This window comes from Callorhinus ursinus, unplaced genomic scaffold (assembly GCF_003265705.2).
Source record: "Callorhinus ursinus isolate GAN/ISIS: 27379988/994484 unplaced genomic scaffold, GSC_fseal_2.0 scaffold1, whole genome shotgun sequence".
NCBI lineage: Eukaryota > Metazoa > Chordata > Mammalia > Carnivora > Otariidae > Callorhinus > Callorhinus ursinus.
This window is the reverse complement of record NW_027397063.1, coordinates 88,079,858-88,093,151: the sequence shown is the minus strand read 5'-3', so window position 1 is coordinate 88,093,151 and position 13,294 is coordinate 88,079,858. Positions and strand designations below refer to the sequence as shown.

The following is a 13,294-nucleotide window of genomic DNA, read 5'->3' as shown; positions in this document are numbered from 1 at the left end:
GGATTTAATCGTTATTGTCTAAAACTAAGTCATATATAGTTACAAATGGCCTTCATAACTTAATGTTTCTTTTTTCCTTTTTCCTTAATTTTTAAAAGGATATTTATAAAAAATTACAGGATAGACCATATAAAATTACCAATATCCCACTGTTTCTTGTGTACAAAATGGCAGTTTCATATATTTCAACTTAATATTTTTGTGATGAAAAAATACTTCTCTGAAATGTACAATTTCCTTTGGTTTCATTTCAATTTTTCTTTTGTTAAACTGGGTAAATACATAATTATTTAAAAATATGTAGAGCATAAATATATTTTTATAAAATTTTTACTGTCATTCCTTCAATTTTTCATCCTTCTAACTACCTATTTTTATATGTATACTCATGATGCTCGTCAAATAGCATGGTTGTTTTCAGAGCAATAAGATTTTGTGGGGATTTTGGCTTCCTTCTTAGTATTTTTTTTTTTGTATTTCTCTCAAGGATATGGTTATCATTTGCTTGACTGCAACCACTGAGGTTTAGGAAAGAGAATGCACAAGTATAATTTCTCCTTAAACAGGTCTGCCAACCAGCATTGACATCAACTGGGTACTTGTCAGATGTGCAGAATCCTGGGCCCCACCCCAGAATCTGCATTGTAACAAGACCCCCCAAGGCATTTGTATACACACTGAAATTGGACAAATACTGCTTTAAAAGATCTAACAGCTCAATTCTCCAACAGGGGTGTTGGGTGGTGGCTTTCATAAAGCTACAGAGATCAGCCACTCAGAGGGGTTGTAGAAAGGAGAAAAAAATTATTTTGCTGTCCACATGAAGTTCCTTATGCTATATTTTAACTGTGTATTACGTAGGCGAAGGGAGACATCTCTGGTGTGGGCATCCATACGTTTTATAACATTCTCAGGGTGACATCAGGGACATCCAAGGAAACAAATACAAAGGTTGGTGGTTAAATAAGGGAAACGGAAAGCTTGTTTTCTTGGAACATGATTATGAAGAATCAAGCAGAAGGCAGAGTTACATTGTCTATAGTGAAAAAAATAGCATTACCTGCAAAATTTCTCAGCACATTTAATTCTTTTTCCAAACTTTCTAAGGTTTGCTGATCAGCAGTGCCATCTAGGAAAGGCTCAGTGTGGTCAGTAATATCAATATATTCAATTTCTGAAATTTCAGAAGCAGCTCTAGATAATGGTCGAGCAGTCGCACTTCTTGATCGAGGATGGGAGGAGACAAGGCAGCTGGAGCTTTTTTTAACAGAGTTGGAAAGGGGTAAATTTGCTGTTGAAGGTCTTTGTGATATCTGGCCTAAAACAAAAGATAAAAAATTTTTCTATCAACCTTTTCAAAAATTCTGAATGAATGCTTAAAGATATAAAATACCAGCCCCCTAAATCTAGAGCAGTTAAGGTCATGCAACAGAGTTTAAGAAAAAGTGGATTTTAAATTATCATGCATTCTGGTTTACCACAATGTTTTAATCCCAAGTTACTTCCCTTATGTCATAAAGAACACTTCTGGGTTATTTTTCCCTTTTTTTTCCCTACATTCAGAAAAAGACAAGCTAATTTTAAATTAACTAAAGCAAGACATCTGTAAACCAAGTTAATTCCAGAACAATTCAGTGTCTAATCTTTTTTTCCCCAATGTCTAATCTTATAACCTATTCCATAAACATCCCAAACTGTGTCGTGTTTCTTAAATTCTAGGATGATACCACACTGTGCCTTGTAAGAGTAAAAACACATAAAATAGACATGGTACCACTTCCTAGTGAATTTTATTTGATGGTGTGTAACATTCTTCTATTAAGACAAATATGGAGACAAAATACTAGTATATGCAAAATCTTCTAGAAAAACACAGGCTTTAAAGATATTGAGATCATATTTCTAATTTTCCTAAATATGAGTTCACTTTCTGCTGCTTTAGAGGGCACTTTAGTGGAAAAGTTCCAGAAACACAGATCTAACTCAGGTTATTACTTTGTTCCACTAAGTCACTTTGGCAGGCAACTTTGTCTTCATCTATTTCAAAGGTTGGTTTAGTTGGTTTATTCAACATGTGTGTTTCTTTCATAGTAGGAAAAAAACTCTTCAAATCCTACACTAACACAAAATAACTATTTATCTCTCTCTCTCTCTCTCTACATATATCTATCTTATGGTACTGCTCACAAGATTCTTTAATGAAGGCCAAGGAAATATTCAAAGTACAAATTTAGATTCATAGTGTAGGTATATTTTTATATGTACTAAATCACGGTCCTGATTTAGATTAATATATTTATATTAAATATAAATAATTTATAAGATAACCTTGTAGTCCCTTAACACAAATTGGCTTTGTGTAAAATACTGGATTATTTAAAGAAGTGCTATTGTCAATATCATGAAAGTCATGATTTGAATGAACATATTCCATTATAGCATTATGCCCACTCAACTCAAAGGAAAATGCAAGATTCAAAAGAGTAACTAGAAGTAGTTGTCATGTATTAAACATTTAATAACTACTGAGTTTGTCTTTTTTTTAACTTAAAAATCTACTTTGAATGTAGCTAGTACCCTAAGAAGCATCTTTAATGCAGTATGTAATTATTTAAGCAATTAAAACTGACTAAGGTAAGTCCCAAAGGGCACCAATTTTAATGAACATTTCAGAAATCAATTTTGAAAACATTTTTTGTTGGAATGAAATTATGAATAAATTAAAATAAGATTCTGACCTTTTTGTCTATGTGCACAGAGACAATTATGAAGAAAAATCACTGACAAAAATGCATCTGTGTTTGAAGACATATAAATGTAAATATCCCTATGGATTACTTTAATGGCTAGAATTTGGAAATAATTTCCCCTTTTACCTCTAATACACAAGAGTACATCATATATAAAATACACAAATACATAAAAATACATGATACACAAAAAAGCAACCTTGCCATTCCTACATAATAAAGCAGTAGTAGGAACAGCCATCGTGGAAGCATGTGAGTATAACAATAATTCAACGTATGAATTGAAACTTCTGCATCTGTGGAGAAAATGAGACCCTTCCATTTGTACTGTGCTCTGTCCCAGTCAAGTAAAATTCAGAGGAATGCAGAACTCTGATTAAAATAAAGCAAGTGGAAGACGTTATGAGGACAAACTGGACTTCTGCCAACACAGACAAATATGAGTTGAGAAAAATTTAGCATAACATAGATGCCCTTCAGAAGATTCAGGAGAGCACAAACACTTGCCGAACTCTTGTGACATCTGGTTGCCACAGTATTAGAGGTTAATTAATCCCAACTGAGAAAAAAGGACCCTGGGGGTGGGGCAGACTTATGCTTAGCATGCGGCAAACAGACCATCTTTTTTTGGAAAATATGTTTAAAGGGTAATTTAAAGTCCCCAAAACATAGAGAGAGACAGAAGAAGCTTCAATCCGGTCCTTGATTTTATTTATTTATTTTGTTTATTTAGGTGAGTATATCGTTCTCTCTACAAGCTTATTAATGTAGAAGCTTACTGATGTTACTGCTGGGGTTAAGATTTGAAACACCATTAAGACTGACACTAATGAAAAATGCCATAATTGAAGGGAACATTCTATAATTTTTTTAGAAGTCCCGTTTGTAGATTATAAACAGAAGAAATTCCTTTTGGAGTAACTCGTGCCATTTGGCAGTGTAATCTTAGGAAATTACAGATTACCACTGACCGCAGTTATACTCTAAAAATAATGAAAGAAATTGTTCTTGGTATTAGCTAAAGTATATGCTCTATGACTACTAATGAGACCATGCCATATATTGGTAAGATAAAAGAGAAGGGCGCTCTGCACTATATTAATGGGCATAAGAATGCTGACAAGGATATGAAAGTATGAACCACTCACTGGATGGTATTTAGTACAATAACTCTTATTGCTAGTCTAAGTAAAAACATTAGAATCGGATGAAACATCAGCAGAGCAACATGCTTTTTGCACAGTGTTTTAGTAACAAATAACATCTGATCAAAGGAGCCACTATTGTATTCCTGAATAAAAGTTGAGAAACATCACTGCCTTTTGATATTCTTGTTCTACTGTGTAAATTACTAAGCATTTATACATAAAACATAAAAATGTATTTTCTAAGAGTTCTTAACACATATATAGACGTTTTATTTAGCAGTGTGGGTTAGTAGAAAGAAGGCTAAAGTGGGAAGCACTTGCCCAGTCTCACTGAATTAGAAATTACCTTGTGACCTGAGACATGCAAATTTGTATTTCACCCGCAAAAGTTAGGAGGAATTTAGGGGTTGGACAGAATGATGTCTTAAATCCCCTCCAACTCTGAGAGCCTATGAATTAATACCCAATCCAATTAAATTACAAAATCATTTCTCAAATCCTAAAATTGCCAGGCACTCTGTCAGGATCAGGGTACTCAGAAGTAAACGAGACATTGCCTCTACCCTCAAGTTGTACTCCACACTAACACACAGTCCTGCTCTCCTGCTTCACTCCTTCAGACACGCTTGCTAAGTGCTGACAATATGCCAGGCTGTGTTCCATCACTAAGGACGCAACCAAGAAAAGGACAGGCTAGGTCCTTGCTTTCTTTCCAACCAAGCGTAGGATGAGCAGAAAATAAACAAGTAAGATAATTTCATATAGTAATAGGTTCTAGGAGAAGGACCAAAGAAGGTAAATGTGTTTGGGGGGGGTCTCAAGAGGCTAGCATCAGAGGCACCTGGGTGGCTCAGGCATTAAGCGTCTGCCCTCAGCTCAGGTCATGATCCCAGAGTCCTGGGATCAAGCCCCGCAGTTGGGCTCCCTGCTCGGCAGGAAGCCTGCTTCTCCCCCTCCCACTCCCCCTGCTTGTGTTCCCTCTCTCGCTGTGTCTCTCTCTGTCAAATAAATAAAATCTTAAAAAAAAAAAAGAGAGGTTAGCATCAGGTAGGGTGGTTTCAGACGGTCTCTCTAAGGAGGCATCATCTGGCTGAGATGGAAAAATGGGAAAGAATCGATCATATGAAAAAGGGTGTGAAGCGGGACAAAGAGGCTACAGACCATCCCAGGTTAGATGGAAGAGCAAATTTTAAAGCTAACAAGCGAGAGCGTGGCCTGTGTGAGGACAAAAAGAAGCCAGCCTACCTGTACTGTGGGAGAGGGTGCGGTTGGCAGTGGGGCAGGGCCAACTCAGTAGCACTGCTCTGTGATGTCTGGTAAGAAATGCTGGGGATTTTATTCTGTCTTCTATAAGAAGCTATAAAATGCTTTTAAGCAGGAGATTGACAAGATGCGATTTATGCTTTAAGTTTACAGAAAATGTGATGAGCTCCCCATAGACTATAAACAATTCACTCACTGACTATAAACAATAGAATTTGATGGAAATTACTTTTTGAAACTTGTTTTCAGGAAAGGCAAAAAGTGAAACTGAGAGACAAATGAGAGATGATGGACAACTGGCCTGGGCTCATCTTAGGCGATGAAGGTAGAAGTGGTCAGAGTTGGGATCAGTGTCAATGCTGAAGTCAGCAGGCTCTAGGGGTGACCAGGCTGTGGTGGGTAAGAGAGAGACAAGATGGCTCCTGAACTGGAGACTTACCGACGTGTATGGCCACGCAGACGGGCATGGGAAGATGCAGTGGGCAAGCAGGAGGTTTTGGCAGGGCTCGGGGAGGATCAGTGCGCTTGCTGCTCAACACGGGTGGATTTCATAGCTGTTGTGTTTCTACATTCACAAACTTAAAAATCTTACAGAAGAATTCCTTTATACACTAGCATCAGTTCAGAAGATAAGATTTCGATAACTTATGACATAGCCAGAACACTTTTATTTTTATTTCAGGCTACTGAAATATTCAGAAAGTCCTTTCCCTCTGCTCCTAACTGGTAAATCTTATTAATTCTTTAAGACTCAGCTGAAATGTCACCTGGTCTCTAATGCCTTGGTGACCTACACCTTTAATGACAAAGCAATCACTTTACCATCTCCATTCCTAAAAAGACTGCACCTGTACCTACCTCTAATATAACTGATCATATGTACTATTATTATTAATTACCTGTCAGTCTCCAAAAGTAGGTTACTCACAGTCCTTTTATAAAATGTGTATTCTATATGGGGTGATTTATGTGTTCATGTATCTATATAGCAGCTTTCCCTAAGTATGATTTTTGGACTGTCTACAACAGCATAACATGGAATTGTTGATAAGATAAATGCAAATTCCTAGACCTTATCTCAACTTTAATAAATCAGAATCTTAAGAGTGAGGTAGCAAAATCCACACTACAACAGGTTTCCCAGGTGGTTATACTCACGCTAACATTCGAGAACCTCTGCACTAGACTATGCTCTTGGAATACAGGGACAGGGGCTGATTTTGTGTCACCAGTGTCTGGCAGTGCCTGGCCTACAGTAAGTGCTCCTACAAATGTTTTTTATAATAAGTTACTGATTTCAACTGATCACTCCAAATTGATACTTAAAAGCATTTGGCTACTTATTTATAAAGATTTGTCTTAGTAACAGATTTCTCATAGCACCCATGTGAATTTGTTTTCAGCAATATATGGTAACTTAAAACAGTTCCTTTGATCACCTGAGAAGGGAGCTACCAGTAGTTTTGAAGCTGCTTGAGACTTTGATGTGAGAATAGGTATCTAATCATAGAGCCAAAAAACATTTACCATAAACGGATGTTTTTTCTACTAAAAAAAAAAAAAATTAAATCTGACAGATTCTCAACAGAAATGCATATGAAAGGGATCTAAGCTAGCCAAGGAGTTTGAATCATAGGATTTAGGGCAAGAGAGATATAAATTTTGCATATTTGGATAAATCATATATAATTAAATCTCTGCCTTGAAGATGGCCCTCAGACGAAGGCAAATAACCCCTCTGTCAAGTGTTCCTCCTAAACCTGTGTCCTCCCAGAGATCAGGGAACATGACTTATGCATCCCTTTTCCCTCAGGGCCCAGCATCAGGCAAATATACTCAACACATGTCTGTTGAATTGCCTTAATTCACTAGTCATCTACAGCAACTTCACATGAAATTCAGCATAAAGCAAATTTACTGCAGCAGGTATTACTGGATAATAATAATGAACTAATATAACTACTGACTTTAATGATGTCAAAATTCTCTGCGTACACTCTCTAGGAAAATATCACAATGAGATTCAACATGTCAAAAGAGTTATCCTGTAGATAATCTTAAAATTATTTTGGTTAGAGAATGGAGTTAATGAATTTAAATCAAGATTCCAGGCTTAACACATTCAGAACTAGGTGTAGAACAGAGGTGTCTCAACCACGGCTACAAGCAGCAATCTTAACCTAAACCATGGCTATGTCTGGGGTGCCTGGGTGGCTCAGTTGTTAAGCGTCTGCCTTTGGCTCAGCTCATGATCGCAGGATCCTGGGATCAAGTCCCACATCGGGCTCCCTGCTCGGTGGGAAGCCTGCTTCTCCCTCTCCCACTCCCCCTGCTTGTGTTCCTGCTCTCGCTATCTCTCTCTGTCAAATAAATAAATAAAATCTTAAAAAAAAAACAAATGGCTATGTCTGATCATAATATGAACCAAATGGATGACATGCAAAATCTAGTAAAAATACACTGTTTGCTGAGAGTGTAATAAAACTGAGTATGTATTTTATAAGGATTGTTTAAAATATACACCATACCCTGAACTACATGACAAAAATATTATTCACTAATACATTGTTGCGACAATAACTAAGACTTAACTCATGTTGTTGAGAAGAACATGACTAGTCTTGCTTTTTTGATTTTGGAAGAAAAATGTAAGGCAGCCAGTTAAAATGAATAAGTTCACATTATGAAACTGCAAAAATTTTCAGGTACCTAGTAAACTGCTCAGAGACAAACTAAAAAACACAGTGAGTCACAGTATGGCACTGTGGCCTTCCAGCTGATCTTACCCATCTTTTGTTGTGTTCTACTCGTTGACGGGTTCTGGGCACTCTGCAGAACACCCAAGGCGACTGCATTATCAGGATATGCACTTATGCTACGGTCTGGGATCCACTCTCTGTCTCCTGAAATGGAAAAATGGTAAACTAATTTAAATTGTTAAAGGAGAGAAATCCATGTTATTGCTTTATTTATCGTCTTACTGGATAATACCTAGCTAAATAAGAAACATTGATAACACATTGGGTAGGGTATGTGCTATGGTGAGTGCTGTGAATTGTGCAAGACTGTTGAATCACAGATCTGTACCTCTGAAACAAATAATGCAAGATATGTTAAGAAAAAAGAAAAAGAAGAAGATAGCAGGAGGGGAAGAATGAAGGGGAGTAAGTCGGAGGGGGAGACGAACCATGAGAGACAATGGACTCTGAAAAACAAACTGAGGGTTCTAGAGGGGACGGGGGTGGGGGGATGGGTTAGCCTGGTGATGGGTATTAAGGGGGGCACGTTCTGCGTGGAGCACTGGGTGTTATGTACAAACAATGAATCATGGAACACTGCATCAAGAACGAATGATGTAATGTATGGTGATTAACATAACAATAAAAAAATTTTAAAAAGGGGTAAAAAAGAAACATTGATAACAGTAAGGTATATATTATAAAAGAAATCTCATAATTATACAATAAAAACCATAAAATTTGCATAGCATAATAAAAAGAAATAAACCCTAAATTGCAAAAATATTACACACACACACATTTGAATAAAAACACTTTTTCAAGAATATAACAATATAACATAAAGTATAATAGTTTGTACATGAATAAACACATCTGAATACATGGGAAACCTAAGAATATAGGTGACACCATGACCTATAACTTTAGAAGGAAATTCCAGCTATGTCTCAAAAATCTCACAGATCCTGAGATTTTGAGATTTGCTTTTAAGATGGTATTTAAGAATCATCATACAATACTTAGCAGCTAATGAACTGATTCAAAGAACTTCTATTTCACAATTTAGTAAAGGCTACATTTCTAAATTCTAAAAATAATCTCTCCTCAGTCTCATTTTACTTATGTTCTCTCACATTCTGAGAGTAGCCTCAAAATTAAATATGTGGCAACTCACACAGGGTTAATAATTTCAGCTGGAGAAGAAGAAAATGACTTTCTTCATTGAACAGAATTGCCCAGTATTTCCTAAAATGAGGATGAGCTGTTTAAAAAAAAGTGTCAGAAAATAATTCGGTTGGTCCACAGTCCGTCTGATTTCATGTCTGAATTTACCTGCAATTGTAATCCTAGTACTGGAATAGCTGCATTCTAAGCTATGAGAAGAAAGGAAGTTGAGCCTTTCATTTTTATCAAAAACAAAGAATCTTTCAAGTCCTTGATATTGTTCAGTTATAGGCTTACTTCTGAGGGCTATTTCTTGTAACAACTAGGAAACAAAACAGTTAACAAAATTAAGTTTATTTTATCTCATCAACACAAAGCAGCACATTCATTCATTGAGCACCTACTATATTCTTGGCACAGATTCTGCCCTCATCAGATTTAGGTTCTAGTAGTGAAGACATAGACAATACCACAACAGTTATATATAGTAAGTTCTGAAAAATATATAAACCACAATTAGGATAATTATCCGAAAGTTGCCATCGATCCAAGGAGGGCAGAAGTTCACAAAAGTTCTCATTTCTCCCTTCTTTTATTTTCCTCCCTTAGTGTCTTTGCACATAAATTACTCTGGAAAACAGAATCTCCCTCATATGTTGTGCTTTTGAATTAGTATCTTCGTCTATACATAAACTAACTTCAAAGATGAAAGTAGAACACCAAGGGAAATAAATCTGGTCATAGACAGAATCCAAGTTAAAATACTCATCATGAAGCAAACATCCATATAGTAAACTGAGGCAAGAGCGAGCTAAGTAATTTGAGAAGTTTATACAATTAGAAACCAGCAGACCTAGGTCTGGCTGATGTGAAGCCTAGGCTTATTTTCCCACCCTATGAATTCATTTTGTGATATGCTTTCATCCCAGGGAAGAATATTAATGGGATTAAAACATACATGAGTCTAGTAAGAAACAGATTAGAGATTCAGACGTGAGAGCTCTAGATGGGCTTAAAATATAATCGGAGTGCTCTCAGTATTTAACAGTTCCCTAATGGATCTAATTAATGCCCAAATGCAGTCTGTTTCAGGGTAGTAAACGATACAAAAAATTATAACTCAATTCAAATTTATAAGACATATAAATGATAAAATATTACAAAACAAAGCTAGTGACTGATAAAGCACCTCCTTCAAAGACAAGTCCAAGTTGGCTCTACTCATGGCATCTTCCCTGGCTGTCCCAGACACTGATTATCAATTTACAGCACCCCTTCAGCTCTACTGTGGCTCTTATTTGTATTAGACAACTGCAAATCTGGAACGTTTTCTAAAAGCATCAGTTGAGAGATAAGAACAAAGAAAGTGCGTTGGTTTGTTTCTCAAACTCACAAAGTTATCTACTGGTGGTGTCAAACCAGAACCAAGAGCCCCTAACTAGTCCATGTTCTTCCTGGCACCCAACCCTACCCCACTGCTGATGCTCTACAACTTGGTACTGAATTCCATAGTTTCCACCTTTATGAAGGACTCAGTTTCTGAAAACTGAAGTGCAGAATGAACTATTGTGCACTCAAGTGCAAGTCAAGTAATTCTACTGCTAAAAATTTCCCCTACTGCTCACTCTTAAATTTTCTACTGTAGCAACATAGATTTTTAAGTAGTCTCTGCTCAAAGAATGGCTTCTACTAGAGCAGGACGAGAATAAACACAGTTCATGTCTAGTCATCACGGATGAAAACAAAGTAGATTCTACAGCTATACATAAAACACCATTCTCTATGACATAATCATTTACCACTTTTTTTTTACGATAGTAGTATAAGTAATCAGAATATGGTTAGTAGCTTTGTAATATTTCAAATTCTAATTATGTAATACTTTAAATATGCAGATATGTATTATATATAACATGACTTGATCACACAATTTAATATCAATAATTTAAAATATCTGTTTCATGGGCACCTGGGTGGCTCAGTCAGTTGAATGTCTGACTCTTGGTTTCAGCTCAGGTCATGATCTCGCAGTAGTGGGATTGAGCCCCGTGTCAGGCTCCACACTCAGCATGGAGTCTTCTTCAGATTCTCTCTCTGCCCCTCCCCTACCCTCTCAAATAAATACATACATACATAAATAAAATCTTTAAAAAATATATTTGCTTCAGATATCCATACCAAAAAAATTAGTCTTTAGAGCTAATTGTATTATTGCACTGAAGTAGACATACTTAATTCCAATGCATGTTTTTGACTGTTACATCTGAATGAATCAATAAAAAGTTATAATTGTCTTAAATGTTTCCAAAAATACTGACTTATCGCTATATGTCCTTTTACATTTAAATTTTAATGCCGTATTTTTGAGATGTATCCATATCAACAAAAATAGTCCTATGTCATTCATTTTAACTGCTCGATTGCTTTCCATTATACAAATCACCATAGATTACATATCTGCGAGCTTTGGCCAAATGCCTTTATTAGGTTACAGCAGAGAATGTCTCCCCCTAGGGCACAGAACAGGCAGGCTTGCACCCAATATAAAAGAATTGGGGTCCTTCTGCTCAGGATTCCTCTCTCATAACACAGGACACTCCATGAGTAGATTGTCACCTAGCCCTCTTCATGAGGCCACGTGGAAATTGGAAAATTAGAGTTCTGCTTGCAGAAATTCAGTGTGATTGTTTTCTTCACTGGGGGAGGAAGAAGAAAATCTCATCTGCAATGAGGCTTTGTTTTTGAGATCTATTATCAGCTACATTGTGAGAACATCTTCTAGAAGGGATTGGATTTCTTTTGGCAGACACATTAAGGTATCAATAGACATGGATTAAAATTAATGTGAATTTGTTTGCTTGGAGCTTCTGAGCAAGAAATGTATATTTATACCATAACCCTATGTTAAATGAAAGCCCAAGATACCCATTTTTCATGTAAGATATTTTATTGACCTGTCCCAGATCCTCTGCAGAAATCAGTTTCTCTTCATCTTGTTGCATCTGTGAGTATGTCTCCCAGGGTATCCCTTCAGTGACTGAGAACACTTCTAGGGATCAAAAGTTTTTGCAAAGGTCTCAGTTCCAATTTTGCACTTTAGAAAGGAAGAAGACCCATCACAAAGTGGGCCCCAAAATCCAATCCCCCAAACAGAAGTGGCAGGAGCTCAACAGTCATTCTTCTATGTTTTTGGTCCCACCTTCACTTCAGGCACCATGGAGATTCATTTCAAATGACTTTGAAGGGTTGTTAAAAATTTGACTTGCCTGATTTCCAAAAAAACGTATTAGGTAATCACGATTACCTAAGATTTTTAATATATAGAACAGAGATTCAAATATAGTTTCAAAACTTGGCATTAATGCAACAATGAGCTACTTTACTTTTTCCTCTAAGATGAAATGAAAACTATACCCCTATTTCTTTATTAGCCATGTTTCTGAAGGAACTGCTAAAACCTTATACTTACATTAAGACACAAAAACCGGTTCTATCTACATATCTGCATTTATTTCATTTTAACCAGTGACTATACAGTAAAAAGCTAAAGAGGATTATATTAAATTATTCATAATAATAAATTTCATTTAGAAAAGTAACAGCTCTCTTTCTATCGTACATGAAAAGTGTTATTTGTCACCTAAAACCGTTTGTTATAATGGCATTTACCATATTTGAATTTGTCCTGTAGGTCATTAACATTCTTTCCTGTGCGAGTCATTCTTCAACTATCTCATGATAATATAAGGAAGCACATTTTAACTTCAATAGGTAGTAATACTTAAGAATATATGGTGTCAATATAAAATTTCTTATGATGCTTCATATAGAATTTTTAATATAATAAACATAATAGAGATTTACCAGTGGTGACTCTGTAGTTTTAGAATCTTCAAAGTTTGGCCTCTCATGCCGATTGTTAAATTCCAAGGATTCTTTGATGTCCTGAGACAATTGCTCCTTAATGGAAGGTTTTTCTAAATCTATACTTGGCAAAGAATCCTTGCTCTCAAGTGATACGCAGGAATCACCAGACTTTTGATTACTTTCCATATCTATCTTTTTCTCCTTGAAATTTCTTTCAGAAAAGCTGCTTTCCCCTAATTTCTCAATGGCAGGAGAATAAACATCAGGATCCACAATGATGTCAAATTCTGCATTTGAAGTTCCTGCTGTTGAAAACAATTATTTATGGAAGTTAAATAAACTGATTAAACTGTTAATAAAC

The 13,294-nt window shown here is 36.1% G+C and overlaps 1 protein-coding gene across 11 annotated transcripts in view; it reads right to left on the bottom strand.

Annotated features, from left to right (window-relative positions):
- ZBBX (zinc finger B-box domain containing) overlaps positions 1-13,294 on the bottom strand; it is a 116,286-nt gene that overhangs the window by 14,163 nt on the left and 88,829 nt on the right. For all 11 annotated transcript variants that reach the window (XM_073897752.1, XM_073897781.1, XM_073897763.1 and 8 more), the window contains 4 exons: positions 12,931-13,238; positions 9,235-9,388; positions 7,948-8,064; positions 1,061-1,318 (listed from right to left, as the gene is read on the bottom strand). In XM_073897752.1, coding sequence (XP_073753853.1) covers positions 1,061-1,318; positions 7,948-8,064; positions 9,235-9,388; positions 12,931-13,238 — 837 coding nt within the window. The remainder of the gene's footprint in view (positions 1-1,060; positions 1,319-7,947; positions 8,065-9,234; positions 9,389-12,930; positions 13,239-13,294) is intronic.